The following is a 25,420-nucleotide window of genomic DNA, read 5'->3' on the forward strand; positions in this document are numbered from 1 at the left end:
CCAAGAAGGCCAAGGGCCTCCTGGTTTGTATAAGGAACAGTGTAACCAGCAGAACCAGGGAAGTGATCGTCCTCCTGCGCTCAGGGCTCATGAGGCTGTACCTCAAATATTGTGTTCAGTTTTGGGTCCCTCACTACAAAAAGGACACAGAGGTACTGGAGCATGTCCAAAGGAAGGCAACGAAGTTGGTGAAGAGCTCAGATCTTACAAGGAGTGGCTGAGGGAGCTGGGGTTATTTAGTCTGGAGAAGAGGAGGCTTAGGGGAGACTTTATCACTCTCTACAGCTGCCTGAAAGGAAGTTGTGATGAGGCGGGGGTCACTCTCTTCTCCAGAATAACTACAGATAGGACAAGAGGAAATGGCCTCAAGTTGAGCCAGGGGAGGTTCAGGTTGGATATTAGGAAGAATTTCTACATGGAAAGAGTAGACAAGCATTGGAACAAGCTGCCCAGGGAAGTGGTGGAGTCACAGTCTCTGGCAGTGTTCAAGAAACATGTAGATGAGGCACTTGGGGACATGGTGTTGAAGGGCTTATGGTTGGACTCGATGATCATAGAATCATAGAATGCTTAAGGTTGGAAGGGAGCTCTAGAGGTCATCTAGTCCAACCCCCCTGCACACGCAGGGTCACCTAGAGCACGTGGCACAGGACTGCATCCAAGCGGGTTTTGAAGATCTCCAGAGAAGGAGAGTCCACAACCTCTCTGGGCAGCCTGTTCCAGCGCTCTGTCACCCTCACTGTTAAAAATTTTTTCCTTAAGTTCATGTGGAACTTCTGGTGCTTCAGTTTGTGGCCATTACCTCTAGTTCTATCGGTGGCCACCAGTGAAAAGAGGCCAGCACCATCCTCCTCAGTCCCTCCCTTGAGGTATTTATAGACACTGCTCAGGTCTCCTCTCAGCCTTCTCTTCTCCAGGCTGAACAGGCCCAGCTCCCTCAGTCTCTCCTCATAGGGCAGATGTTCTAGGCCCCTGATCATCCTTGTGGCCCTGCGCTGGACTCTCTCCAGCAGCTCCACATCCTTCTTGTACTGTGGAGCCCAGAACTGGACACAATACTCCAGATGCCGCCTCACCAGAGCTGAGCAGAGGGGCAGGATCACCTCCCTCGACCTGCTGGAGACGCTCTTCTTAATGCACCCCAGGATCCCATTGGCCACGAGGACACACTGCTGCCTCATGGTCAACTTATCATCCACCATGACACCCAGGTCTTTCTCTGCAGAGCTGCTCTCCAGAAGGCCAGTCCCCAGCCTGTACTGGTGTCTGGGTTATTCCTCCTTAAGTGCAGGACCTTGCACTTGGCCTTGTTGAATTGCATGAGGTTTTTCACCGCCCAGTTGACCAGTCTGTCCAGGTCCCTCTGGATGGCAACGCAGCCCTCTGGGGTATCAGCTACTCCTCCCAGTTTGGTATCATCAGCAAACTTGCTGAGGGAGCACTCTGTGCCTTCATCCAGGTCATTGATGAATAAATTGAACAGGACTGGACCAAGGACTGACCCCTGGGGGACCCCGCTAGCTACAGGCCTCCAACTAGACTCGGCACCGCTGATCACCACCCTCTGAGCTCTGCCATCCAACCAGTTCCTAATCCACCTCACTGTGCACTCATCTATCCCATACTTTGGAGCTTGCCCAGGAGGATGTTGTGAGGGACGGTGTCAAAAGCCTTGGTGGAGTCGAGATAGGCGACATCCACTGCTCTCCCCTCATCTATCCAACTGGTCATTCCATCATAGAAGGCTATCAGGTTAGTCAAGGAAGATTTCCCCTTGGTGAATCCATGCTGACTGCTCTTCAGCACCTTCTTGTCCTCCATGTGCCCGGAGACAACAGCCAGTATGAGCCGTTCCACCACTTTTCCAGGGACGGAGGTGAGGCTCACTGGCCTGTAGTTGCCTGGGTCCTCCTTCTTGCCTTTTTTGAAGACTGGCGTGACATTGGCCTTCTTCCAGTCCTCCAGCACCTCCCCCATTTTCCAGGATCTTTCAAAGATGATGGAGAGCGGCTTAGCTATGACATCTGCCAGCTCCCACAGCACTCTGGGGTGCATCCCATCAGGGCCCATGGATTTGTGGGTATCGAGGTTCCTTAGGTGCTCTCTGATCCAATTTTCCTCTATCCAGGGCGAGTCTTCCTCTCTCCCGGCTTCTTCTCTTGTCCCTAGGGCCTGGGTCTCTAAAGGGCTGCCCTTGGTGAACATGGAAGCAAAGAAGGCATTCAGCAACTCTGCTTTTTCTGTGTTATTCGTAACCAGGGTGCCCATCCCGTTCATCAGCGGACCCACCTTTTCCCTGATCTTCCTTTTGCTGTTAATATATTTGAAGAAACTTTTCTTGTTATTTTTGACGTCTCTTGCCAGATTGCGTTCCAAAGGTGCCTTAGCTTTCCTTGTCCCATCTCTGCATTCCCTGACTATGTTCCTGTGTTTCTCCCAGGGGGGCTGTCCTTTTTTCCACATTCTGTATACCGCCGCCTTCTGCTTGAGCATTGCCACAAGCTCCTGGCTCATCCACGCAGGTCTCCTGCCCCCTCTGCCTGACCTTTTACACACAGGGATGCACTGTTGCTGGGCGTGGAGGAACTGCCACTTGAACACTAACCAGGTCTCTTGGGCCCCCCCATCTTCCAGAGCTCTAGCCCATGGGTTTCTTCGGAGGAGGTCCCTGAAGAGGCTAAAGTTGGCCCTCCTGAAGTCCATCGTTGCAAGGCTACTTACAGCCCTGCCACTTCCTCGCTGGATCCTGAACTCCACCAACTCATGGTCCCTGCAGCCGAGGCTACCCCCACCTTCACATCTCCTACAAGTCCCTCTCTATTTGTTAGCACGAGGTCCAGTAGCTCACCTCTCCTCATCAGCTCCTCCACAACCTGCATCAAGAAGTTATCGTTGATGCTCTGCAGGAACCTCGAGGACTGTTTGTGCCTGGGTGTGTTGTCCTTCCAGTTGATGTCAGGGTAGTTGAAGTCCCCCATAAGAACCAGGGCCTGTGACCGTGAGGCAATATCCAGCTGACTATTGAAGGCCTCATCAACCTCCTCGTCCTGGTCAGGTGGCCTGCAGCAGACACCCACCACAGTGTCTCCCACATTAGCCTGCCCTCTAATCCTTATCCGCAAGCTCTCAACTCGCTCATCATCCACTCCCAGGTTGAGCTCCATGCATTCCAGTTGCTCTCTCACATAAAGAGCAACTCCAGCACCTCGCCTTCCCAGCCCGTCCTTCCTAAAGAGCAAATAGCCTCCCATGGCAGTGCTTCAGTTGTGCGAGCTATCCCACCACGTCTCAGTGATTCCAATGAGATCATGTTGCTGGGACCGCACACAGATCTCCAGTTCATCCTGCTTATTCCCCATGCTTCGCACATTGGAGTACAGGCATTTCAGGGAAGTAATCGAGCCTGCAGGTTTCCCAGGAGGGGTGAAAGAGGACCCTCTGTGATCATTTCCTATCCTCACTTCCCCACTAGCATACTCCTGCTGGAAGCCATCTGACCTGCACTGAGCAGTACTGTTCGCCGTGTCTGTGTGACACTCCCCTTCCCCATTCTTGTTTAGTTTAAAGCCCTCCTAACCACGTTGGCCAGCCTTTTGGTAAAGAGATGTGTGCCCCTCGCTGAGATGGATCCCATCATTTCCCACTAGCTGGTGGTCATAAAAAAGAGTCTCGTGGTCATAAAGAAAGAGTCATAGAAGCCAAAACCCTGTTGCCAAGCTCAGCGGTGCAGCCAGTTGTTAATCTGCCATATCCGGCTTCTCCTCCTTGAATCCATTCCCCTCATTGACAGGATAGGGAAGAACACTACCTGGGCTCCCATACCTTTGACAGCCATCCCTAGGGCTGTGAAGTCTCGCTTGATATCCCTCAGTTTCCCCATGGCATCATTAGTGCCCACATGAAACAGTACAAGCGGGTAATAGTCAGACTCCTGAACAAGCCTTGGGAGCCTTTGTGTAACATCCTTTATTTGGGCCCCTGGCAAGCAGCAGACCTCTCTGGATGAGGGGTCCGGTCTACATATCGGTGCCTCCGTGCCCTGTAGCATGGAGTCACCCACGACAATCATCCGCCGCTTCTTCCGGGTGCTCCTTTTCTCCTTAGGGGGAGCAGCCTCGCAGCGTGGACCTGACTGCTTCTCTGTAGACAGCTCCCTAGATGGGCCTTGGTTCATGACCTCCTCTAACTGACCCCCAAGCTCCAGGGCCTCATACCTGTTGGATGTGGTCACAGGTAGAGGTGAGGTGGACTGTGGAAGGGTTCTTCTGCCACCTCGAGTATGGACCTGTTTCCATTGTTGATTGTCCCTTGATACTGTTAATTCTGCCCCCTCTGCCCTATAGCAAGAGGGTACTGGATTTTCAGACTGAATCAGGGGGTTCTCTGAGTGGCTTTCCTGGGAAGACTGCAGAACGCAGCTCCACCAGTCTATTTCTTTTTCACATTCCCTGATGGCCCTCAGCCTTTCTACCTCCTCCTTTAGCTCTACCACCAGGCTGAGCAGGTCGTCCACCTGCTCACACCTAAGGCAGGCTGTGTTTTTGCTACTCTCTGGTAGCATGGAGAGGCTCAGACATTCCCCACACCCAGAAACCTGGACCGCTGCATGTTTCTGTGGCGGTTCAGTCTGTGTCGTCACAGTTTTCCTGGTGGAAGCTCTCTGCCAAGTGGAGACCATGGCTTTACCTGATCTCCCGCTGCCGGAAGAGTCTCGGGAGAGGATTCTTTTCCACACCTGGGAGGAGAGTCCCTGCACCTCCTGCCTGCGCAAACTGCTGCGCTGACTGCCGCGCCACGCCCTGCCTGATGCACCACGCTCTGTTTGCCCGCTCTGTTCGCCGCGCTCCTGGTCACTCGCGCTCGATCTGGAAGGTCTTTCCAACCATAATGATTCTAAGTGTGAGAGTTTTGGAGCAACAGAAATGAAAATGGGGTATTTCATCCTGTGACCTACCTACTTCCCAAGACACTACCTCCCTGGGAGAGGAGCTGCAGCACTGCTGAAAAGAGCAGTTGCCCAATACCTCTTGACCTCACAGGACTTAGAGGAAGGAACCTCTGAATCATAGTCAGTGTAAAGGCCACTACATACACTAGAAAAAGGGTCTGCCAGACACCTGTAGCACTTAATGATCAAAAAAGAAAGTACTGCTTCCCTTCAGGCATTTAGGAATTTAATTTAGGCCACTCAGTTTAGACCTGGCTGGAGTTAAGCAGGCAATGTTTTTAGTAGCAGAGCCTCTAATCCAGTGGCTCTGATTTCTCCTCTGGTCCCACTCAGGGAACTCACCTTCTTTTTTCTAGATCTCATCTCTCATGGTCAGAGACATGGACTCTGCACAGTCCTTGACAGGGCAGCGTCCTCCCTCAGCCAAGAAAGGGTTACTGTGTTGAGAGCCCCTGCTTCTAGCGGAAGATTTGAGTCTCGGTTACTATGGCCTCCATTTCCAAAGACTCGGCCTAGCACATACTAAATTAACTCACCAGGCAACAGACTATGAAATCGGACATGACCGATCGATCCTTAGGCATTGATTCAAAGCGAAACTAATGGAATGTAAAGAAAATGTAAAGGACTGTAAAAGGTGGTTATTTGCCCGTTTTACACAATACATCTTCATTTAGGACCTGTGTGAACACCTGGTATCTAAAGAACTGGCTAAAACAATGCACGGAGATATTATAACCTATTGCTGGTGAGGCTGAGCCTCGGGGGAATGGCTTTGCTGGATGCCACTGACTAAAATGATTGCATGACAATTTTGGCTGGAGGCACCATCCTATCATCTGATAATTGTAAACTCTGCACGCATAGTTTAGACTGAGTGATCCTGCATCCAGATACGAAGAACGGTGAAGCCTGCTCAGTGTGCCACATCTATGCTTTGGCTCCTGGAAAGAAAGAACGAAAGGAAAAAAAACCCACCAACAACAACTAGCATTTTTAAAGGAAATTTTCAGCTGCACTATGATCCTGCTGCAATGCTCTAGGAGAGACTAACCAAGGGCTTTCTCATAAGGTACGTGGCAGGAAAAAATATCTTCCTAGGGAAGTACAGGAGCAGGTAGATAAACATCAGACTTGAAGCAATTCGAATCCAAAACAGGAGTATTTGTATCTTAACATTTGATCTTTTTTAAAAAAGAAGTATGTTTAAGCAAAGCTATAACTTTTTGAAGACTGGGTCTTTTTAACAATTTCATTAAAGGTTATGACTCGCTTCCTTGTAATAATTGCAATCAGTTGGAACAATTGAGCTAATTTGCAGCTGTTACCAGATTAGCAATTCTCAGAACATCAGATGAATATATGGCATCTTTTTTTCAAGTATAAAGGCTGCAGGACAAAAAGATTTACTATTATCTCATCTCTTTTGATTTTGACCATTGAATTCTAGTTCAAATTTCATATAGAAGTGATTCAAACTGAGGAAAAGGACCAAGCAAATTTTAAAAGAAATTTTGTTTAAAAATCTTGTTTAAAAGAAACAAAAAAGTAGCAAAAACAAGAAATAAAGAAACTTCCTCCAGCAGATTATGTTCATGGATTTTTAAGGTTTAAAATAACATACAGAACTATTTAGACACAAAAGTAGTCACTGTAAAGAGAAATGTCACAACTATGGACAATCTATACTAGAAATTGTGAATTTTTGTTAGACTAGAATTAATAGTATCACTGATGTTTGAGATTACAGTTGCACAGAGCTCAAATAAGACCAGAGGAAAAAGAGATGTGGAAAATTACTATGGGAAGTACATTACTATAGCAAATTTGCAAGAGTTGTGTGTGGTTTTGTTTTGTTTTGTTTTGTTTTCTCATTTCCTTGAACTGTGCGTGAATGTAGACTTTTTTTTAGTTTCTAGAGTACTTCCTAAATATAAATATTCATATCAATGCAGATTTGAAAGGAAATACTCTAATGTAACAAACTTGTTTAAAGAGTGTATTATGTCACTCCAGTAATTCCTCTGCCCTGCTGGCTCAAGGCAGAATTGTTTTAATACTGAGCCCTTCCACTGAACCCTTCTGCCGAGTCAGAACAATGTGTTTATGCCCCTCTTCTTGTCCTCATTTACCCTCAACGGACAGACTAACCCATCATTCCAAAAAGGATAATTCCTAGTGCTAGAAAGATGCTGTCTTTCCAACTTTGGGTTGAAAGAAGGTCTCATTTCCCTTTTATTCCTGCGTTTATACTTCAGCAACTCACTTGGGCTTTTTCCCTGCGTCTCTCAGTCTCAGCGAGGGATCAGCCAGTCATGAGGAGCAGATACAGCCAAGGCTCCTTTGCGTAAGTGCTGTGCGTTGCTGTCGGTCAGTCACCGCGCAGGCGTAGGGAAACGCAGCAACCAGCAAGTGGCACCCCTGGTCCGTGACCTCTTGAGTGCTTTGGGTCTCCAAGTTTGCACTGCACAAAGCTCTCCTCCTTCACTGAGGATAGAATGTTTCTTTTATACACAGATTCTGTGTCCTCACTTGCAAGCTCTGACAAGCAGGTCCAACATTATTAGCTTCAGGTAGCATTTTCTAGCAAACTTCTTGACATATGAACATTTTATACCCATTCAAAGTATGAAGTTGCAAAACCTGATGTCTACTCTGAATGAAATCCATATAAAGCTAGAAGGAATATTTGGCAGTGTTCTTTAAAGACGAGGAAGATTGATTACAACAGTTCTTGCTGTTTTTTTTTTTAATATATCTTATTTTAGTGATATATGTAGGAGGGAGAGAGTGGGAAAAGAAGATTTCCAGATGCATCATAGCAGCTAAGAATTTGCTAGAATAGTTGAAATTCTGAAATAAATTCCTTGAGCAAAAAGGAATTTTATTGTGAAGATTCAATTTTTCAGAAAAAAAAATGAATATTATTAATTAATAAGGGCATATATGCAGAGAATGACTGCACTGTTGGCTCCAATTGAAAATCTTTACTTGTGGTGTGGCCAAAGACAGCCTCCAAGCAGAATCTTGCTGTGTGGTATCATATCATAAAATGCAGACAAGATAAATTGATAACGGTGATATCACTCAGTCGTGCTATCAATTTAAATTGTTTAAGATTATGGACACCACAACAACTGCTCTAAAAAAGCTTAGAACTGGCACTTAAAAAAAGTTGTTGCTTAGTGGAATTTTGAACTTTCTCTAAATACAATGATATTAAAAAATAACTGAGACCCCTGCATAGATACAATTCAAGCTCCTTTCAGTATTTTATTATCATATTAGCAGAGAAAAATCTCGGGGCACGACGTAATTTACTGTGCTCTTACAAGTAAGCAGACAAAAATACCTTAGAGCTCAATATCCCAGATTACCTGAAGCTCTTGAATAGTTTCCAGAATAGTTTGGAAATACCATGGAAATCAAGCATCTTGCAGCAAAATGAAGATCTAGTTGCTGAGGAACCAAAACTTCTTGGCAAGAGGTAGTAAATCAGACCATCTCATACAGCTAAAGATCTTTGCACTGCTCCCGTGTGTTCCCTGTTATTTGTGTGTTCAAATGTTTAATTTAGCCAAATTCTCGGTGATTTCAGAAAGACTTTAAATGAATAAATCAATAGAATACAAAATACTATTCCTACAAGCACTCTTAGGAAATGAATGCTCAAAAACGAGACTATTCATATAGGCAAGGTGAGTTATATGAAAACTAGTTATGTATTCATAACTTTGGATTCCAAGTGAGAAACCTGTTCATGTTTACTCTGGTAGGTAGGAAGATACTGGATGGATGGTACTAAAAGGTACAAAATGAAAAGCTGTGTCCATCACATCTTGAAACTGTCTCACAGAAATGAAGTCCATGAGAGTTTTATCTTATTCTAGTTGTTTTATATCCAAAGACGGGACAAAGTCGCAGACATTACATTAGAGTGTATATAGAATTCAATGATACTCAGCAATAGACTTCAAAGTAAAAAAAAAAAAAAAAAAAATCTTACCCAGTGGGAAGAAGATACTGTTAAACTGTAGGTAGTTAGGAAGTACTGCATTTTACAGCTGAAGTCAGTCTTTCTCCAAGCTCAAAATACACATTCCACAGTTGTGTCCTTCAGCCATTACCATAATGTCTGTATTCATTTAAAACTCCATTAAATGAAAAATAATGATGAACTTCTAAGATTGCTTGTGCTATCAGAATATACAAGAAACGTCATTATTAAAAAGAAATAGTAAAAAGGGCCATTTCCTAAGGGAATGCATAGTGTTTTAAAATAAAAGAGAGGTTTGTGTTACAGATATGAATCTCTGACCATGGGGGACTGGAATTTGTTGGGCAGCATCCTTGAAGAAGTGCACATCCATTCCACCATCGTTGGCAAAATCTGGCTTACGATCCTGTTCATATTCCGCATGCTGGTGCTGGGAGTGGCTGCTGAGGACGTCTGGGACGATGAGCAGTCCGAGTTCATCTGCAACACAGAGCAGCCCGGCTGCAGCAATATCTGCTACGACAAGGCCTTCCCCATCTCTTTGATCAGATACTGGGTGCTGCAGATCATATTCGTCTCCTCTCCGTCTCTAGTTTACATGTGCCATGCGCTCTACAGGCTAAGGGCTCTTGAGAAGGAGCGACAGAAGAAAAGAGCCCAGCTGAGGGCCCAACTGGAAGACCTGGGGCCCCTGCATGAGGAATACAGGAGAGTGGAGAGGGAACTACGGAAGCTCGAGGAGCAGAAGAAAGTGAATAAGGCCCCCCTGAGAGGGTCCTTGCTGCGCACCTACGTCCTACATATCCTGACCCGGTCAGTGGTTGAGGTGGGCTTTATGATAGGTCAGTATCTTTTGTATGGCTTTCACATGTCGCCCCTTTACAAGTGCACTCGTCCCCCTTGCCCTAACACGGTGGATTGTTTTGTGTCCCGACCCACAGAGAAGACCATCTTCATGGTCTTCATGAACAGCATCGCCGCCGTCTCGCTCCTCCTCAACGTCCTCGAAATCGCCCACCTGGGCATCAAGAGGCTGAAGAAGTCGCTGGCGGGGCGCGCGCGGCGGGCGGCGGCCGAGGACGAGGCGAGTGTGTGCAGCGGCAAGCGGAGCTCGGCGCCCGCCTCCGCGCGGCCCCCGCGCCCCGCGCCCGGGCCGCTCCCGCCGCCGGGGGCCGCGCAGCCGCGGGCCGCGCCGCGCCGCCGCCAGCACCACGGACAGCGCCCGCCGCGCTCCTCCAGCAGCGAGGAGGCGCCGGCGGGGACCGAGGGCACCGCGGGCACCGCGGGGACAGCGGGCGCCCCCCGCAAGCGCAGCCGCGCCGGCAGCGGCCGGCCCTGGGAGGAGGAGCGCGGCGAGGCGGCGGGCGGGGGGCAGCCCGCGGGCAGCCGCAAGGGCAGCTCCCCCTGCCGCGCGCTCGCCGAGAGCCGCCCGAGCAGCGACAGCGAGAGCGCCGCCTCCGCCGCCGCCACCGCCACCGCCTCCGCCGCCGCCGGCCCCGGCGGCAGCTCCGGCTCCGAGGGGAAGCGCAGCGAGGCGGGCAGCCCGCCCGGCGGCCTCCCGCCGCCCGCCGCCTCGGGACGCCGCGTGTCCATGGCAAGTAGCGCCCCGCGGCGCCCGGGGTAGCGGCGCCGCCGCGACGGGGGCGGTGGGGGCGCCCGGGCACCTCTGCGGGCGGAGGCGGCGGGGCCGCTGCGCCCCTCGGGGGACGGGGCTGCAGAGCGAGCCCTGCTCCGCACGGAGCTGAAGTTCATTTTCTCTAAGCTTTTTTACCTCTCCCAGCTGAGTCTGCCCAGGTCGCCGTCCAGCCCGGCGGAGCCGTCCAGCTCCAACCTTGAAACTGTAAGGAAGTCCCGAGCGGATTGAAACCCCTGGTTTAACTTCCCTCAGCTTCAGGGGGTTTCTCTGGGGCAGCTGCTGCGCTGAACAACTGCTCAGCAAATAAACCAAAAGATCTACGTACAAAACAGCAAATAATTGCAATGGCAATTTCTGCAATGCAATGTCTGTTCTGTGGCCACACACTCTAAACTTTCTTATGTTCACTATGACACCTAGTACTTGCATTGAAGTGCCATCCACTAGACTTTTTGAAAATAATTTGAGTCCTGATGACTCCAAATTATGAGAATTGTCAGAATTGTCCTCTGAGGACGAAAGAACAAATGCTTCCAGGAGCATATGTTCCTTAAATAACTTTTTTACAGGGCATAACTTTTTTACAGGCAGATGATCACATAACATTCACAAATAACCCAAAACTCTCGTGGTAAGAGGCAGAAAATGCTCTTCCTTGCCACTCATCAGCCATCTCTGATCTCTAATTTTCATGGAGGAATAGTTTATGCAACATGTAAATATTATAAACCATTTTTTTTCACTTAAAGGCAATATAATCACCACTTTATGGAGAAGGGCTGAAGCCCAAATTGTCAATCTTCTGGTGATTTTGATACCTTAAAAAAAAAAAAAAGGTAAAGAGCAAAAAGATAGCAAACAGGATTTGGGTAGCATCTTATTTAAAATTTAAACAAGTTGCTTGGCAACTTTTAATGTTTAATGACAATGTAGCTAACTTTCAGGTGAGGTCTTGAAGAAATATATTCAGCTCTCAAAGCAATGATGTCATTAGTCTTGACAGTAATACTGTTTTGACACGTTGCGTTTGTGTACGGGAGTTTCCAGCATTTTAAAAGGTCTCTTTTGTATCTATCCTGTTTATAGAACATGATAGTATAAAGCAAAGTTGCTTCTATATGCAATTCAGTCACCAGTTTGGCAAATGTGCATTGCTAAGGCACCTTATGAACCAGCTTCAGTATAGGGATCTGCTAGTCCATCATAAAAATGTTGGGCACTACCCCACATATCCTTCTAGTCTGTATTTCCCTAGAGTAACTATTTTGTTTTGGTTGTTAAAGGTATGCAGCATTGATCTGTTTTGTCTTAATTCGACTTCCAGGAAACAATCATCATATATTATTATTTAGATAGAAGAAAGAAAGAGTGAGTAGATTTACCTGTGTGATAGGATCAATCAAAAAATACAATTTTTTCTATTTAAAAAAAACAAAATGGAAGGAATTGTATTTTTAAAAATCCATCTGAAGTACAAAAAAATCTACTGTCTTGCTTACTTTATTACTGACTTGCGACAGGAATGCAGACAGAGGAGAGGCAATTTTTAACGTAGCCATGAATCTCAAGGGTTTTCTAAAAAGACAAAATACAGTTTATTCTAACTTGGACCTAATCAATCTAACTCGAGCAGTCAAATAGAGCAAAAAGTTTACTGGAATTGATGCTGTTCAATTTTCTTTGACAAATTTCCCAACCATCATCTATACCTCCATCTTGGCTGGATTTTTTTTCTGTTCTTTTTTATGCTCCTGCTCACAGCAGAATTTGGTCACCGCTGAGTGAGAGAGGAGTATCATCTCAATATTGAAAATGCCACTTTCTATACTGCAACAATCATTCTAGCAGCTTCTAATCACATACATGCCAAGGCTGTGCTAAGACAGTAGGATGATTGCAATTGCCTGCAACCACCACGACCTTAGCTGAAAGAAAGGCTCAAAGCTACACAAAAATCAATACATACAACTCCGACTGCAAGAGTTGCTTACATGTCAACCACATCCTGTGAGTAATAACATTGAAAGTACCTAACAGATGCAATAATACAGGTACAGATGCTTAACCTTTATCCACTGACAAGAGATTCTGAGCAACACTGTCAATGCCATTTCTATGCCAAACCTCAATCTGTAACAGAAATATAATTATGGTGAGGGAAGGACAACAAAATGTTGTAAAAGTTACCCCCCCCAATGTATTTGATTCCCCCGCATCAAAAACGTGAAGATTAGGTTGTGGAAAGTAGTTGGCCAGATCATGATCAAGCAATGTACAGAACTGAAGCCCTCAAAAGGCATAGGCTGCTCGTTGGGGAAAAATGTTAGTGTCCAGCTTTAATAAAGCATCCATCAAACACTGGGAGCCCTCAGAAAGTGTTTCAATAGGAAGCTGAACACAAATTGCACGTTTGGCGTGAGGATTCATCAGCTTTTTGGGCTGCAGCTCAGATCAAACCCCAGCTACAGATATAAAAGAAGAAATGCCCTTCCCATTGGTAGGAGTTGACAGACCAGCAACTTCTTTGGCCACATTCCATACCAGCCAGGCTTTATAAAACTTCCTTGTCTGGAAATCAGTTGAAATAAAGAGCCATTTCTTTGGTTTATGTCCCACTATGGCACAAAACCTTGAAAAAAATATGCTACAACTCTTTAGTTTTACACCCAAAGCAATCATGCTCTGTATGCTCTGCTAAGATCCTTGCTCACTCTGCTGGCCAAGGTCATCCATTATTCAGAATGGCAACCAAAAATGTAAGAGGCAGAAAGCTTGAATAACTTACTAGGCTGCCTTATAAGACACTATATATCCTCTAGGATATATCTTCTAAGATATACTATGCGTTCATAGACAGGTCTGCCCTCAGTTTTGCATTTCTAGCCACATTTTAATTTCTTTTAATTGAGGAGCGATGCCATGAGCGAACCAAGGGCTCCTTCTGCATTGCCTTAGCCTGCCAGGTGTCCTCAGGCAAGCAGGCCTTACTCAGAAAGGTAGACACCCTCCACCCGGGGGAAAGAGCTGCACTGAATTATTACAGCTGCAGTCACAGAGGTAAACTGGGAGTTAGATTCACAAAAGTGTGTACAAATTATGCTGAGATCTGTAGGAGTCGGTGCATGAACAGCATTATGAGCAGAAAACACCCATAATTTTGCTAGGCCCTCCACTGGTGGGGGAAATATTTTTAAGTCTGATCAAATTAACAGGCCGATGCAGCCAAAGGTCAGTACATAGTTAGTATAGATACAGTCAATATATAGCTAATATAGATACAGTGCTTATTCTGGTGAAAGGGGGAAAGGCTGGAAGTCACAGAATATTTAAGCACCTAATTCTTGGAGCTCTGCACTTCCAGTGTGCAAGGCTGTGTGAAGCCATTACGTCCACGGCATAACTCTCATTTTCACTCTGGGGAGCCCAAAAAAGGAGGTCTGAACACTCCTGATCAAAGGAGCGATTGCACAATGTACAAAAGCTCTGCAGAGCATGGTCACAACCTGACTCAGAAGAGTTATCTGTTGATGTCGCATCTGCAAAGCATCAGGGCAATTCAGCTCTCCAACAGCTGAACACAAACAATTCCACAAAGGCAGAAGGCTGAGTGATGTTTCATCACTGTGTGCATTTGACTTCTTCTGCTATATGTGTCTTTTGCCAGCTTTCTCAAGTGGAAGAATCTAGGTACATGCAACCTGAGCATTAGCTATTTTTGACCCATAAATAGTAGTTTTCTAAAGAATCCTAAGGTGTGCTCAGAAATCTGTAAGTTTCAATTTGACTAACAGGGAAAGGAATTACTTATGTTTTGCCTGAAAACTAATTTGACTGTCACGTCTTCTCACAAAGGTCAGTGACTCTGAGAAGACCTGGACCTCGTTCACTACATTTGCATCACCAACCTAACTGTACACTGAAGAGGCTACTGTAATAGAAATAACAACCATCTCGGAAAGAGAACCCAAGGATATACCAAGATGGAAAGATTGACATATACAGTGGTCCCATTATTTATATATTTATTTACTTTTGTATAGCACTGAACTAAGTTCTTGGAATCACAAAACAAAACTGTAAGTTTCTAGAAGTTTCATAATATTCCTAACAATATTACAGTTGAACCTATTTCTTGGGAAACCAACATTATCACATTAAGTTTTTCAAGAAGAATTAGGCCTTTTTGGGACCCAAAATCAGATTCTTGTTTTTGAAGAGCTGTTATCTGCCTTTTCACTTTCTCTTTAGCTCACCTTTTCCTTATACTTCCACAGTGCTATTTCTTTAAGTCTCCACATTTGGCTGCAAAGAAATGAATGTACATTTGAGAGCAAGCCCCCCTCCTCATGATGAATGAGTAGGGTCTAAAAACCTGGTAATGAAGCAGTATTCTCTGCTCACAGAACCAGACTCAGATAAAGCTGCTGGTTTTATTCATTTACTGAGAAGAAACTCTCTGTGGCTGAAATCCTGGATCTGTTGAAGCTGGGGAGATTTTGCTATTCATTAGGTTTCACTTTCCTTCACTAGATTGCCTTTTGATTGCCTGTGCTACTCAATTCTTTTTCTGCTTCTCACTTCTCCATTCAGCTTTGGGCTTTAACCCAGAGGGAAAATATTCAGTAGTGAGAAGGAGATGAAAGGGGAGCTGCTACTCAGCTTGAGTACTTGCAGTCTTCTACAGAACAAGGCATGTTTACTCATCTTTTCAACTCCACTTGAGGAATAAACACACACTTATTTAACTAGTTGCACAACTGCTCTCACTCTTGAGGCCGAGAATGGTTTGAGGAGAATGAATGTACATCGAAATAATGAATCAGATATAACTGCAGAAGAGTGTTATTTTGACAGCTACACTCTACCAGAAAAGCTACAGGTGGGATGAGGAATTGGCAAAACCCTGCGTTCCGCTAGGATGTTTGAGAAGCCTTAAATGTGAGATCTTTATGCCTGTTTAATCTGCTAGTACACGCTGTTATTTTTGTACAACTTTTCTATGCAAACTTCTTTTTAAAGAAATATTCCAAAGTAGTTTCAGTTCTACACATTATTTTCTGCCCTGGGGCACTCAGGAAAATCTTGTGATGAAGACAGCCAGGGTACCGATTTCCTGCAAAGTCTGCTTCATCATGAGGGGTAACTATTCACCAAGTGCACAAACATGGGAATTAAAAAATTTGGGGGTGAAGAGGAGTTGATGAATGATGAATCCCTTTGAGGATTTGTGCAGCCCCAAGTAGATGGTTGTATTTTAAAGAGAGGAGCTCTCCTAACTGACTCCATCTTTGTTAATATATAGCTTTAGAGCCATGAAAATATATACAAAAACTCTTCAAGGGCTAGAGGTTACTCTAGGGATTTTGGTGTAAAAGCAAAGTTGCTTTCCCCTACTATTAATAGTGAACAAAGATGACTTCAGTACTTACCAGGTAAGCACGTTATGAGCTATTCATATAAACATCAGATCCCACCCGACTATGTACATGTTGGATGTAGATTAATTGCTATGCTAACAGTTCTTTTTTGCCCTTAATCCGGCTCAGCTTCATGCTTCTTTCTCTTGTTATCTTTCAGAGCATGCTCCTAGAACTATCATCCATAATGAAAAAATAATGACAGTCTGAGGACGAGAAATAAACTAAGGGATTGAGTACAAACCACCTTCAGCAGAAAGATAAAAGGCAGCTTATCTGTTGCTATGTTCCCCTCTCCCTCCTCTATAATGCTAAAATCATAATATGGTTCAAGAAAGCAAGCACTTGTTTTACTGCTATGCCAATCCCAACAGTGTTGACTGCTAGCTTGCTCCACAAGGCAAGATTTTTCTCATGTAGCCTGAGCCAGATTTAGACAGTGTGCAGGAGCAGCCTCATGTCTCGGGGAGAACATTTTGGGATGTACAACTTGTTGTGCAGGCTGGTAGTATTCCTATCAGAAAGCAGCCTGACACATTGCCCTTAAAGGTAGCAGAAGACCCAAGATACCTGCAAGAAAGGGTTAGTTTGACTTGAAAGTACCCTGAGATGTTACAGGCCCTGTATCTCCCCAGGCTTCAGCAGCCAATGAATAAAAGATGCAAGAAGAACACAAGGAATCTGAAGGCACCGCATTTGCCAGAGATAGAAACCCAGCTGAAGAATATTCTGCTGCTCATCTGCCTTTGCTAATGTATGCCTCAAGTTTTTATACGAACTCTTCATGCTAATGTTGCCTCCTCATAGTTAGTACTTTTGGCTTCAACACTGTAGCAGTAAAAATGGGCTATTTATTTCAAATGCAGAACACTTGGTGCTTTCCTTCCGTTTGCCGTCGAAGAAGATCTGCAAGGTATCAGCTCGGGATCATGAAAATCTTATTTCCTTTGCTGTCTCATTAGTTCATATAGAGGAATTGAAGCACAAGCAACACCAACAAGGTCTCTTTTCCACTTTGCTCAGACAGACCTGATCTGAAGGGTTGGATTTCTAAGTTACACATAGCCCAAGAAAACAGTCCCTCTTCCTGAGTAGCCAAAAAGTAAAGTACCTTTCCCTGACTATTCCTGACTGTTTCTGTCCACATGCTCTTATTTGTCAAGCTTGTCACAGCTTGCACTCACTGTTGATGCTCTAGTCACTTCAATGGCAGGGGAAGCTTCGCACAAGGTGTTTCGCCATGCCAGGTTCCCTAGTCATAAAGATCCTCCACAGACAGACAACTCCCTGGAAGGACTAGCAGAAAGAATGAGAGAAGAAATAGGGAAAGATAAAGGAGTAAAAGCGTAAAGACTGAGATTGTGGTGGTTTTGTCCAAGTGCTCATGACATACACCCATATTCTGCCTCACCACAAACTCATGGACAGACAGTTTGCCTATGTGTTTGCTTAGTATTTTAAAGCAAAAGAGAAAATGCTTACGCTGGTGGCCAATAATTGCTGCCAGCAACGGATTAGGCCTCTGCTGCATACAGTCTCTGCCACCAGGCCATGTGTTGCTGCAAGTGATGCTACATCTTCTGACAGATTTGAGGGGGTGGGAAGCTTTCTTCCTGCATGTTCAACAGGAAGATTCAGAAAAACGGGAAACTTGGGAAAGCAACATTTCTGTTTTAATTCCCTGAGAATTTCAGGATTGAAAAATCTGCCGGCAACATTCAGCTCCGCAGATTGAGGGGGTGGAGCTTGTATCTCCGAGGAGAGTGGCCCATGCAGAGCCAGGCCCGAGCAGGCCCTGGCCAGGGGTGCTGCAGGGAAGAGGCTGGCACCTCTCCAGCTCCTTGCCCTGTCCTGGTGGCCCCGCCGCCGCCCGGAGGAGCATCCCCCAGCACAGTGCCACCCCACCAGCCTCCCTCCCGACCAGGCTTATGGGCCCCTTGGCCAACCTTGGTGACACGGCTAAGCGAAGTGAGCCACGGGGCTCACAGGTTCCTGCTTCGGAGCAGAATGCCGCCCTATTTTATACAGAGGGATTTCGAGTTGCTTTTTAATTTCTACAGAAACCTCATCCAGCTTTTCTGCGGTTTCCTGTAAAGGGGAAATACCCCTAACCTCTCTGCTCGTGTGCCTCCCAACATGTACAGCGGCACTTTACAAGACTGAAGCAACGAGTTAGAACTGCCTTAAGTCAAGCACTAGGGGAGCGAGTTATATAGACACAGCCTATTTCATCTTCCAAAACATCATTTCATCTCTGCAGTGAATTTACCCTTGGCTGTTCCTGGCGCAATCAAAGACGACTGGATCCTTGGATCAAAGATACCTAGTGAATGAGGAATGGGGCCACGGGAGGGGAGGGCTCTTCGTGCGCCCCAAGGCTCAGCGCGCGGCAGCGTCACCCACACGCTGCAAACCCCCCGGGCCCAGGCAGGGCTGCAACAGCAACGTCGGAGGCGAGATAAGTCGCTTTACAATACATAATGATATGTCTTTATTTCATCAACAGAAATGGTGTCTAGACAAAATTCAGTTAACACTAGCAATTCAAATGAATGAAAAGGGCTGGGTGTTTTTTTTTTCATTTTTGTTTTTTTTTTTTGCACAATACTGTATTTACAATGAGTAAATGACGTTTTAAATTCATTAGTTCATAGCAATGCTTTTTTTTTCAAAAAGGTAAAAATTCTTAGTAACAGAGAGTAAGCATCAACAGCCACCTCATTTATTTATACAATAAAAATCACAAGAAACCACAGTCACCTAGAAAAAAAATAAAGACAAGCTTAAGAACTAGTACAATAAAATGATGCATTGAATTAAGTTACATTAATCGCATAGAATTTGTGTAAAAAGTATGTAGAAAAAACACCTGATGTAACCTGTTACAGTCATTGACCAGTTATGAGAGGTACAGAGGGTTATACAGGTAGATATGTGTGAAAACTGTCCATACTGTTTGACCTGGGGAGGAAGAGAAGAGGGGTTGCACCCCCTTGCATACACTGATAAAACCCTGTTTTGAATATGGCCTCTGAAGTTTGTAAGGCATATATAGGAGGTGCACTTGTAACCAACTGGTTCTGGAACAAACTCTTAGGGCATCCCCACCCTTGAAATCAAAGGTGATGCTTGAAATCAATAGTAAACAAACACGCGTCAAAAGTCACCAGAGTGTTTAGTATAATTCCTGCCAGACAGAGGGAGCCAGATATTTTCAGTGAGAGCACGGGGCAGCAGTGAGAGCAGTAGCTAAACCGCGCGCGCCGGGAACGCTCCCCGAGCAGCCGCTCACCGGCAGTCCTGGGACTCCTTCCTGCCAGAAAGAGTGGTTTTGTTCGCAAAAAAAGGGCAATGTTATATGTGTAATACCTTAAAATGCATATCAGCATTTGCATTTGATATAAATAATACCTATCTTGGTGGAGTGTAGGAAAATACTGTACACTTTGTCTTTGCAAGTAATGCCATTAAAACTTTGACTGTAGAGAGAATAGTTATTCTACAGACCACCAACAGCAATCTTTTAAATATACACACAGTATTTGAACATATACATATACACATATATTGTATTCTGCAGCATCAGACCTGATGCCTGAGTCATAAAATACTCCAAGGAGTATTATAAATATACATATATGTATTAGAAACAGGAAAATACACAAACACACACTCTGACTAGAATTATATATGTATGTATACATACATACATGTATATATATATATATATATATATGTATATAAAATTAACTTGGACCATGTTGGCAGAGTCAAAAGTACAATGAAGTCAAAATGTGTTGAGAAAAATCCCGGTATGACACAGCCCATGAGTTCTGTATGGTCATGACTTTAGTTTCCTCTCACTGTCGATGGAAATAAGCCACCCTACTCTGCAGATCCTCTCCTTAGGCAACGGCCATCAGCTCCGCTGCTCCTACGGAAGCTAAACCCTCTCTAGACAGACCTAAAATATATACTTTGAAAATGCTGCAAACACAGACTACAACATCCATCTGAAGCCACCGCTAAATACATTGCGAATCAGAAAAAAACCCTGAAAACAGTAGGACATGAAGCAGATCAAAACGCCAGCTTGTGTCAACCTGGCAAACGCTCCCTCCTGTCCCGCTGCAGAACCCACTGCAGTTCTGCTCCGCAAACCCACACGTCCTTCTTTGTAACAGCCACAGCAGTGGATTGCATGACACGAGGGAGGGTGTTGGGTTGCTTCAGGACTTACAGTGTTTCATCACGCTTTCTCCTAGTGGATCGGATTTCTTTTTATACAGGACTATATTGATTCTGGCATGCAGATTTTTTTGTTTCATTAGGCAGTCATAAAAATACATATTAAATAACCTAGCTGTACTATCTATGCTTTTTAATTTCTATTTAAGCGCTCCTTCGAATACTGACTTGACAAAGTGTTAAACTCCAGATCAACAACCCCACTCTCGGCATTAATCATTTCTCTGGCAGCAGTTAATCCACTTAGAAAAGTTATTTATCTAGTTCCCACTCTCCTTTTTAAAGAGAAATAGCAGTTAGCATACTAATCACTGTGGCTTGCCTTTGCAGCACATTTTACTTCCTTGGGAAAAAATAATACAAGGATTAGATCCAAAAATATAGTGCATCTTAAAAGCAGCATATACCTTAGAAAGACATTTAATAAATTACTTGCACAATATATAAAATAATAGTTTTATACTGCAGCATCAAACTCTGACGCCTGAGTCATCATATGTTAGGAAGTCTGTGATTATAAATACTGGGATGTCCTGATAACACAGCCAACATTTTTGCTTTTGTTTTGCTTGTCTTATGGTTTGTTTTCTTCCCCCCCCCCCATTTTTGCACTACCTCTTTGTTCCAGAATCAGCTTGCAACGAGCTTTAATTGTGTCCAAGGCACCCCCAGAGAACGCAGAGAAACAAACACATCATATAGTGTAGTACTCACCCGACAAAGAATAACAAGCCCAAATGAAATGAGGTTTTCCGGTGGTACAGATATCACCATCGCAAAGGAGAAGGAGGACTAGCTGCAGCCTGGACAGAGCTCCAGGGGCTCCCGTGCCCACGGAGCTGGGAAATGGGTCTCACCACCCACCTCTCCCACGCAACGCCGGCCGCTGCACGGCTCCTCTTTGACAAAAGCAGAGAGATGCTTGCCTAAAGAAAGAGCACGGTGACCACTGACCAAACTCTTAAAATCAATAAATATTGCAGTCAGTTGGTTTATATATATACATGCATTTTTTCTTTTGGTTAGTTGTTTTGATCTCATGGCAAAAGTTGTGGTTGTCAGCTCAGGTCCAGGTCTGAAACTAATTCTCCCTGTGTCTCCCTCTAGAGTCAGCCTAGTAACAGTTCCGAGAGACACCTGGTTCAGAAGAGGGAAAGAAACCTCAAAACAAAATAGCAACAAAAGAACAATCACCACCACCATCACCACTACCAAAAAAAAAAAAAAAACAAAAAACAAAACTCCAACACTGAAAACCCAGGATACATGTAAATATAGGAAGCAATGACAAAAAATCAGCCACTTCCAATGGGCGAGAATGAAATCAAACATCCAGAAAAGCTTCTGGGAGAGGGAAAGAGAGAAGAGAGAGAAAGACTGAGGAAGAGACACTTATTTGAGCAGTGGTTTTCAATATCAGTTCCCACGAAAGAGGAAATCAAGAGACCCAGCACCAGCAGGAAGCCAGGTCAAACCTAAGAGCTGCAGCGCAATGGGTTGTGTGGGTGGGTTTTTTAAACCATTGGAATGAGGTCAAGAGTACCAGTTGCACATGAGTTGTTAGCAGAGTAAATCTTCATGTCAGGAAGCAACTTAAAACTTGGTTTTACACTCATAAAACATTCTATCTATCTATTCATATATATATAGGAGGTCACTTAAAAATAAAAAAGGCAACAAAAAACATCTTTAAAATACTGTGTCAGTTGACCCTTCCCTCCCTCCCCGCCATTCCCCTCCCAAGTAGCTATGACTCTATAATGTGATTCACATTTAGTTTTAAATTCTAGCTTTCACCATGGTCTCATAGAAACAAAACTTCTCTGCGAAGCACAGAACTGCTTTGCAACGTCAATGAATTCAAAGGAAAATCAAATTCTCCTCGAAAGAGCTTCTCAGTCAGTTACCTGCAAAAGATGGCTGGGAGGGGGTTCAAATACAGTTAGTTTAAGATCTTTTAAAAAGCAAGGACGACTCCTCCCCCCTTTTTCAACCTTGCCAACTAGGAGTTTATGGCATTTGTATATTTTTGAACACGTAAAGGTAAGGATTTTGTACAGTAACGATTAATACTTAAACATAAATATTCTCCTACATCATATACTAAGTTTTTCTTTGTACATGCGGGGGAAAAAAGTATTTTCAACAAACATGGCACATGCTATATGCATCTCCTCCAGCGTAGCTTGGCTACAAGAGCTTGGGGGGAGAGGGGAAGAGCAGGACTCTGCGGCAAGCAGGCGGCGCTCCAAGAGCCTCAGGGGGAAGCAGTGGAGAGAGGGAGCTGATTCCTCCTCCAAGGGAAAGACGCTCATCTACCCCGTGCCTCCAAAAAGCACCAGCACACCCCTCGAGTGTAAACGGCGGCACAGGAAGCCACACTGTCACTCGGGGCTTCTGAGAAGCGCCCTCCCACCCAGCTTTTTTGTTTGTTTGATTGTTTAAACGGGTGTGAAGAGCTGGTCGTTTTTTTCAGCAAGAGCAAACGGTGTCAGTCAGCTAAAGCACACGACAGTTGCCGTCTAGGTTAAAGCCACGCGACCTGGCACACGTAGGGCAAAGAGCCACAAAATAAAAACTCAATACACTTATAATAATAATTATTAAAAAAGCATTAGGAGGATGTTTTTCTGTCTACGCTGTACATACAGATGTTATGCTCGGAAAGCTGCTGTCTCACACAGTCATAACATGAGTCAACATCGCTTAAGATACAAATCCAAAACAGTTACAACTAAGCCAATTCACTGAGTAGTCTCCCTTGAGACAGCACTCTTTCAGCTGCAGCCTGTGCTGAGGGCAATGCCAAAGGATGAGAGGATCCTGGAACACGGGAATTTAAGGGTAAGCAACCAAAGTGGGTGCTGAGGGACGAGCGCTTTGCTCTGAGAGGACACAGCGCTGCCTTGGCTTCTGCAAGGAAACCAAGGCCAGCAACCAGGGGGAGATCCGGCAACGCCTCCTCGCCAGGCAGAGCCCGCTCCGCGAGCCGGCGCCTCCGGGAGCCGCGGCTGCGGAGGGGGCCGCACGGAAAGCCCCCAAAGTGGATCCACGTGATTCCCATTCACTTTACGCTGTGGAACGTACGATGAACTGCTCCAGTTGTCAAATGCTTTTCTTTAAAGATTGAAATCTACTTTACCCTATAAGAATCCAAAAGCATCATTAACAGCACTTTAGCTTGTATGTGAAACAGAAAGAAGTCTGAATACAAAAATAATTCAAGCAGATTCTCTTTACAAATTGTATAGTGAATTCAGTATTTGGCAAGACTGTTTTCCTAAATAATGATCTCCTGAGTGTTTGTCTATTAGCTAAAACTTTCTATTTTCTTTAAGCCATAAAGCAAAGAAAACCATATACTCAAGTTATACTGAAGTCACAACTTCATTTATGAAAAGAGGTTTGACCAGAAACTCAGTGCAAGTGGCAAAGTTGACCATTACTGTACAGTATCTGCAAGAAAATAAAATAAATCCACATTGCTCAAGTGGCACGAAATGGCTGTGCCAAAAAATGTCTATAATAAAATCTCAAATAAGCTTCCAACATTAAAATTGTATAAATAAGTACAAATTGAATGATATTGCTGAACTGCGAACCGAGAAAAAAAAATCGTGTAACAAGTTACCAAACTAGTTCTAGCATCAAAGACAAAAAGGAATGTTGGAACTTGTTTATACAATATAAATGAAAGCTTCCAGTTTGTAGGATGAGAAAAATTGAGGCATGCAGGGACCTTTGCATATGGATATATATATTTTATATATATTATATATAATATGTACAGTTTAACTATAAAACTTTGATGTGTAAAGAAGCTGTCTTCAATGAAAAATTGAACATTCAGAGGAAATTCCTGAGTTAGGGTTTTGTGACATGGGCCACTGAGAAAAAAGCTGCGGTTGGGTCCTCAGAGGTGTTCTGTCCATCCCTGTTAAGATTGAAATCAACATACAAAAACAGACAGTGTCGCCACTGCGTAGTTCCCTGCCTGAGCGAGGGATAGCACCATTGTGAAGGTAACTCCTGCTTGCAGAGAGGAGGGAATACTTAAAAACAGTATTGCTGCTAAGACCACTGTAGTGTGCACCAAATACGTTCTTCTAGACAACGAATGAGCACTGCCACTGGCTGACTGAAGAACACCTGACCAGGTGTAACGTTAAGGTTACGAGTCACTAGGTGTAATCTTTCCTAGGCTGTTCGTCTGTTGTACATTTATCAGTCATCTCCTGACAGAAGTCCACCGTGACCGTCTGGCTACTCTGCTCTAGCGGAAGCTCTCTCTCGGGGTAAGTACCTTGGTCAGCTCCATCCAGCCCGGCGCCGGCCGTGCAGTTTTCCGCGACGTTGTTGGGCAGCCACGGCGCCCCGAGCGGCACCGAGCCTTGCTCCGAGCAGCACTGCATGCTCTCCCCGACACACTGGGACGTCACCAGGCCCTGCTCCACTCCCGCTGGTGAAGGGCTGATGTTGGTGGCTGTCTGGAGATCCATCGGTCTGAGAACGGGGCAGTATCGGTGGAGAGCTTGGATCTGTTCGGGGCTCTGCATGTCTCTACACACTTCTTGGGAAAGACACGAGAAGTTGTCTAGCAATTCTCCCATGCTTGCTTTCAGCTGGTTCCTTTCGGAGAGCAATTTCTCTTTCTCACACACCTGGAAAAGAAAGAAAGGACCTCAGTTTGGTGGAGGGCTGCAGGTACCAGGTAGACACGCAGCAGTGCCCCAAGTGCACGCTAACGTGTTCCATCTACTTTTACACAGGCAGAGGACAAGCCACAGAGGTACCAGCTATTTTGACCACCAGGAGTTCAATGCAGACAGTGGCTTGGGCATCACCTGGGAAAAAACATTTGCATTGGAAGAGAAGTTACTCCCATGAGAGGGTTAGATCCCTGAATAAACTAAGGCTGCCTAATGGACGATGAACTGAGAGGAGCATTTGGATGGAGAAAAGCCCCTCTCCAAACAGACATCAAGGAATTCCTCAAGCGAGGCTGCGCTGTGGAAGTTCAGGTCACCCTCTGGATGACAGGGCAGTCAGGTAGGCAGGGGCACCCACTTCAGCCTGTGCCATCAGTCGAATCCCCATCGCCACTGTCATGTGCCTTGTTCAGCGAATCGGGCCTGGGGAAGTTTTCGCTTAAGCAAGATATTTCCACAAAAACA

General features: G+C 45.1%; 2 protein-coding genes across 2 annotated transcripts in view; one reads left to right on the top strand and one right to left on the bottom strand.

The window, feature by feature from the left end:
- Positions 1–9,267: 9,267 nt before the first annotated feature.
- Positions 9,268–16,323, top strand: GJA10 (gap junction protein alpha 10). The gene is made up of 2 exons (XM_088519753.1): positions 9,268–10,539; positions 16,159–16,323. The coding sequence occupies exons 1-2, from the start codon at positions 9,268–9,270 to the stop codon at positions 16,195–16,197; spliced, it is 1,311 nt and encodes a 436-aa protein (XP_088375879.1). The 3' UTR covers positions 16,198–16,323.
- A 7,123-nt stretch (positions 16,324–23,446) lies between these two features.
- The window catches only part of BACH2 (BACH transcriptional regulator 2), a 138,207-nt gene continuing 136,233 nt past the window's right edge, over positions 23,447–25,420 (bottom strand). The window contains exon 7 of the mRNA XM_010225358.2: positions 23,447–24,907. Coding sequence (XP_010223660.2) covers positions 24,428–24,907 — 480 coding nt within the window. The 3' untranslated portion in view covers positions 23,447–24,427. The remainder of the gene's footprint in view (positions 24,908–25,420) is intronic.

The sequence above is a fragment of the Tinamus guttatus genome, unplaced genomic scaffold (genome assembly GCF_059628265.1).
Source record: "Tinamus guttatus ecotype Peru unplaced genomic scaffold, ASM5962826v1 Tinamus_guttatus_pri_ptg000070l, whole genome shotgun sequence".
Lineage (NCBI taxonomy): Eukaryota > Metazoa > Chordata > Aves > Tinamiformes > Tinamidae > Tinamus > Tinamus guttatus.